Below are 6,000 nucleotides of genomic sequence, written 5' to 3' on the forward strand. Positions count from 1 at the left end.
AATGGTCCCTCTGCATCCCTACATCTGCCTCCAGGGTCTGCCATGCTGACGATCACTGCTGATTGTGCAGCCAGGGAGTACCCCCATCCGGCGGCTGCACAGATAAACAAAACAGCTGCCCGGGAAAAGTAAATGAACCAGCCCTCAGCCCCCAGTGTATATCCAGCAGCTGCTCAGTGGACCAGCCATCAGGGAAATGCAAAGCAGCGATGTTGTGTTGGTCCCATCAGCGATGTCTGATATATCGTTGACCGATGTTTTTAAACTTGCTATTAATGTTATGTTTTGTTTTTAAATTACACTTTAAAAAAAAAAAAAAAATTGTGTTGGATAACTTATAAATAGAAGTTCTTGACCTAATTCAATCTTAAAAGAAAAAACAACTATTTCAGAGATGTCTTTGTCAACAAGTGGTTAAAAGTGATTGTCATGCCCCCAAGGGCATTAACCATTCCACCTGATGATGTGTTCATGTCCACATGACCATGCCCCTCTACCAATCCATGACCACGCCCAGTGTCAGACTGGGGCATAAAGAGCCCACCAGGAGAATGCAGTGGTAGGGGCCCATAAGGGGTGTGGCCAGCCACTGCAGACACTTGCTTAACCAATAGGCAAATGTTGTAGTTTCTATAAAGGAACCAAGCACCCATGTTGATCAGTGGTACTACTCCACCAGGTAACTGACCATCCAATATTGAGGTCTGAAACCTGACACCTGGAGAAGGGGGGTGGGCCTTCAGGCAGTGAGGCCCACCGGGAATTTCCCCTGTACCCCTGTGGGCCAGTCCAACCCTGACCACGCCCCTGTGCCAATCCATGGATCTGAAATATCGGAAGGTGGTTCCATTATGCTTTATATACAGAAAGTTGAAGTTTAAGATCTCTGGCCCTGATTCAGAGCCGGACGCTCTGACAGAGCGCTCGCTCTGAATCAAGGCCGTCCCTCCTTCTTTTTGGAGCGGCCTCCTGTGTGACCACCCACAGCTATAGCGAGCGGCCAACATGATGGTCGCGATGGTCAAGACCATCGCGACCATCGGGCTTGCGACAAGACCCTTGCGGTAGGGTCTCGCATCTTCAAGCCCTGGAGTGCTTTTGGCTCTATCAGAGCCAAAAGCACTCCCACTGACATCACTAGTGATGTCAGTGGGGCCGGCCCCAGACAGTAGGCGTTCCCATGGCCACGCCTCCATCTGGGCAGCCACGCCCCTGGCACGCCCACCAAAGGGGGCGTGCTGTCAATCACCATCGACAGCACGCCCCCTTTGGTGCGAGACCCATAACGAGCCGCCTCCGTCGTGTGCATGCGCACTTGGGCAACATTGACCCGCTTGCGAGTGCTCAGCGCTCTTGAGCGGGTCTGAATTAGGCCCTCTGTTCCCTCACACAGTCTCAGATATATTGCTTTATTGTCACTGTTTAAAAAGTATTTGTGTGCATATTACATTATATATTATATCAAGATTTGTCTTTTTCAGCGCATGATTGCTAATACTGTGAGAACAATGAGATACTGCCGGAGCGTGCCCTTCAGTAAGTTGTGTCTTCTATCAAAGTCATTATGTCTGATTGTGGAATAAGAGATGCCATTACATTACATAATTTAAGTATTTATCATAATGGCTTTATAATCTCCACTTTATTCACTGTTATTTTTTTTATTTCTGTCAGTATCCTAATTAGCATGTTGTGGTAAAGCGATTCAGTGATTGTCTAATGACTGGCCGGATAACTCTGAATTTACATCATGAAAACACACAGCAGTAAATTACATTTCTAGACGTTTGGAAAGTGAAACCTGTAAATAAAAAGAGAGATTGCATTTCCTCTTATTTTTATTTCTTTTTACCTTCGTTAGACTAATGAAATTATATGCATCTATACAGTAGCATAGGTTTGTTAATTAAGACAGGTTCCTCTAGTCTTCTCACTGTTTGAAGGAGAACGTTCCTTGTTTTTTAATTAATATCACCAAATAATAAGTTATTTGAAAATAATTGCTAATAATTTGTTCGCTGCCTTACTGCTGAAATACAGCACTTACGAATGCCGTTTTTTACACTTTAACTTGTCTGAAGTTGGTTACTGCACAGTTTTCTTCAACATTTTTAATTCACTGCGGTATGTCAGTGTCACTACACAAGCCTCTGACAGCTGCAAACACTGGGATTGTAGATAAGTGCCTTTATTGTACCATGGATACTTCTTAATGCTATAGAGAAGCTGATAAAATACAGTAACATTTGCCTGAAAATCACATTATTACAAATGTGTAACAAAATAACAGATGTAGCTCTGATGGTAACTTGTGCTGTAAATAAAAATATGCTATTCACAAATAAATGAAGAGGAAAATAAAATAGCAGTCCTCTCCCCTACACTACGATTTATCAGGGCACCGACATTGCACAGCTAAAAAGTGTGCCCTAGTCCTCATGTGCTATGTGTCAAGTGCCCAATGATGTCACCAGTTTCTTGGAAACTGATAGGCTGAACACAAGCACGGCCCCATACATTGCGGATTCTCGTGATCTTATGCAATCTTACCATTTTGAATCCTACATTTCACCCTATATTTTATTTTCTAATCAATCACTCTTATTGCCCCCTAAGCGAGTACAACTCGTTGACACTATCCTTCATATATCAATCAGAGTGAAGGTTAGTGGCAGAACTACCACATCCATAGGGGGTGCTGTGTTTTTTTGGGGCCTGGAGGTGAGCGTAGCTCAGCAATGCCGTGTCATCATCCACTCTGCTCTCATGAACGGGTCCGGTCCATGCACAGAAGAAGCCACCATTTGCTCTTCTAAAGCTAAAGCGATGGCCACAAGAGGGTGCAGCGACATTGCTGGGTCCTCCACCAAATTCTGTTATGGGGCCCAGAGACGGCACGTTTCGCCGCTAGTTAAGGTACTAAGGTTTAAAACATGCAAAGAGAAACCACACTCCAAATTAGTGGCTCAACAAAGTTCTAAAAATCTACAAATTTTCGCCTTGTTGTGGCAGCCTTCGGATTTAGATATGCTAATTTAGCCTTCTATGTGGGTATCTGTGAGACCACCCTCTCCTCCTGCAAATCCTTCACTCTCTCGGTTTACGTGGCACTGCCCTCTCCTGGCTTTCCTCTTACCTCTCTGATCGTTCCTTCTCTGTCTCCTCTCATGACTCCTCCTCTCCCCCACTTCCACTAACAGTAGGAGTTCCCCAAGGTTCTGTTCTTGGACCTCTCCTTTTCTCCCTATATACGTCCTCTTTAGATGAACTCATTAACTCCTTTGACCTCCAATATCATCTCTATGCTGATGACACGCAAATTTACCTTTCCACCCCTGAGCTCTCCCCCTCGCTCCTTACCCGTATCTCCAACTGTCTCTCTGCTGTCTCTTCATGGATGTCCCAGCGCTTTCTTAAACTTAACATGTCTAAGACTGAGCTGATCATCTTCCCACCCTCTTCCACTACATCACTCCCAACAATTTCATTATCCATTGATGGCACAACTATCTCCTCTAGCCCCAAAGTGCGCTGTCTTGGAGTTATCCTAGACTTATCCCTCTCCTTTAAACCACACATTCAGCACCTCTCGCAGTCCTGCCGTTTCCACCTAAAAAATATCTCCAGGATTAGACCCTTCATCACCCAGGATGCCACTAAAACCCTCATCCACTCACTGGTCATCTCCAGATTGGACTACTGTAACCTTCTCCTAGCTGGCCTCCCAGTCTATCACCTCTCTCCACTACAATCGGTTCTCGATGCTGCTGCTCGGCTCATCTTCCTCTCCAGACGTTCTTCATCTGCTTCCCCTCTCCTACAAGCCCTACACTGGCTCCCCTTCCCCTTCAGATGCCAATTCAAGGTTCTTACACTCCCCTACAAAGCCCTCACCAAATCCTCTTCCACATACATTTCTGACCTTCTATCCCTTCACACTCCCGCCCGTCCACTTCGCTCAACAAATGCATGCCGCCTCTCTTGCCAACTGATTACTTCCTCACACTCCCACTTCCAAGATTTTGCCCGTGCTGCTCCCTACCTTTGGAATGCTCTCCCTCTCCCTATCAGACTCTCCACCTCTCTACAAATCTTCAAACTGGCTCTCAAGACCCACTACTTCATCAAGGCCTTCCAGCTCTCATCCTAACCCACCTCATGCTCTTTACTCCCTATCTTCCCCTTCTGTGTCACACCTGTCTGCCCGCCCCTCCCCTTTAGAATGTAAGCTCTCACGAGCAGGGACCTCTTACCTCATGTGCTTCTCTTTGCATTTTCTTCTACTCCTTACTCCCCATAAGGGCACCTAACACATGCCAACTCGCGGCTGTTTGTTGTAAGTGCTTTAATCGCTATTGCAGCAATGTATATAAATCGTGTCCTTGTTCTGCTCTGTAATGTACTGTAAGTTACTTGTTTCTTGTTCACCTATTTGTTCTATGCACTATGTAAGGCACTGCGGTACACTTGTGGCGCCATATAAATAAAGGATAATAATAATAATCTGTTAATTTTAAAGTGGCCTGGTTGCTTCGGTCACTGTTTTGTTTGGTTTTTGCGTCCGTGTTGAAGCTGTCATCACTAGTATCTGGACTAGCACCAGCCCCGTGCTGGTCGCAAAAGATCCAATGGAAACAGGTGTCCCAACTGCGTCCAAACTTAAAACTAGGACATAATTTGGGCTACAGTACATGCCCACAACTCTCCCATATTAGAATCATTCCCTGCATCTTAATACTTGCCGCCCATTCGCCGCCTCGAAACGCCCACCTGACATTAGTCTCCGTTCAACCGGGATCACATGCGCACAACATGTTTTTAGATTAAGATGCAAGTGAATGCGGCTCGAAATCGGGAACCGCGTCTGTTTCTTAAAATGCGTCCAACTCAAAATCAGGGACATTGCGCACTGACAATGTTCACGATCTGTAGCCCGCCAATTCACTCGCGCTTTAATACAGTGCTGAGGGCTATAGAGACTCATAAAGATGAAAAAACCCTGACTGAGCCTGATTCAGGGATGGACGCAATGCAGAAGTTTACGGAGTTCAGCGATTATTGGTGATCTCTGCGTTACGGGGATGGCAACTCAAACGCACGTGTGTCGCAACCATTCTTGGGTTCATGTTTCAGCCTGCGATTGCGGTCCCGGCATCCCAGTTCCATAGGGCTTCTCAGAAGGCTGATAATCGACTGATTTGCGAAGCCCCAGGTGGGCGTTGTCACTACAAATCCAGGCAGCGGTGAATCTTAAAAATATCATTAATTACGCACTGCTTAACTGTGGTTGGTGTTCAAAACCAAGGTAATCAATCAAGCCTTTAAACTTGGCTTTAAACTTGTCTTTGTTCTACTACAGCTACATTAAATGGCAATGTTTTATAAATGATTGTTATTGTCCATTTTACTGTGATTGTACTTTAGCTAAGTAGTATTAAATGAAAAACGTTAATAAATCTCTTTATTTCCAGGTCCGGAGGCATCTCTTGTTAACAAAAACCACCAGGACATACGGAATTACGTGCGGCAGTTCAATGTGATTGACAATCAGAGAACGTTATCCCAGATGTCGCATCGCTTAGAACCGAGACGCACTTGAACAGGAGTGGGAGGGGGGGGGGGAATATTTGGGGATGATCTTGTTGATGGAAAGTACTGTGGCAAACGTGTAGGGATTTTTATTTGTTTGATACGTTTTTATTTATTTAGGTTTTATATATTTCCTTCACTTTTATGTGCTACAGGCTGCCCACATGTTATGTGTGAATAATGTAAATTGTTAATGTAGTAATTGAAATCAGACACAAAGAAATAATGTTGGATGTTATACAGTTGCTGTACAATTATACTTTAATGCAGTAAAAAGGTTGTAAATATATAACTCTTTTATTTAAGCTAAATGATATCCAGTTACATTCATTCTATGTGTAAAGGGAAGTATAAAGTATTTTGAAAAATTAGATTTTTGAGTACTGTCACAAACACTGGTATTCTCATTTC

General features: G+C 44.4%; 1 protein-coding gene across 1 annotated transcript in view; it reads left to right on the plus strand.

Annotated features, from left to right (window-relative positions):
- The window catches only part of RAPGEF4 (Rap guanine nucleotide exchange factor 4), a 168,657-nt gene extending 163,057 nt beyond the window's left edge, over positions 1-5,600 (plus strand). The window contains exons 26-27 of the mRNA XM_088468239.1: positions 1,482-1,536; positions 5,472-5,600. Of these exons, the coding sequence (XP_088324365.1) occupies positions 1,482-1,536; positions 5,472-5,599 (183 nt within the window). The 3' untranslated portion in view covers position 5,600. The remainder of the gene's footprint in view (positions 1-1,481; positions 1,537-5,471) is intronic.
- Positions 5,601-6,000: the final 400 nt, after the last annotated feature.

This window comes from Taudactylus pleione, unplaced genomic scaffold (genome assembly GCF_031769625.1).
Source record: "Taudactylus pleione unplaced genomic scaffold, aTauple2 ptg000004l, whole genome shotgun sequence".
Taxonomy (NCBI): domain Eukaryota; kingdom Metazoa; phylum Chordata; class Amphibia; order Anura; family Myobatrachidae; genus Taudactylus; species Taudactylus pleione.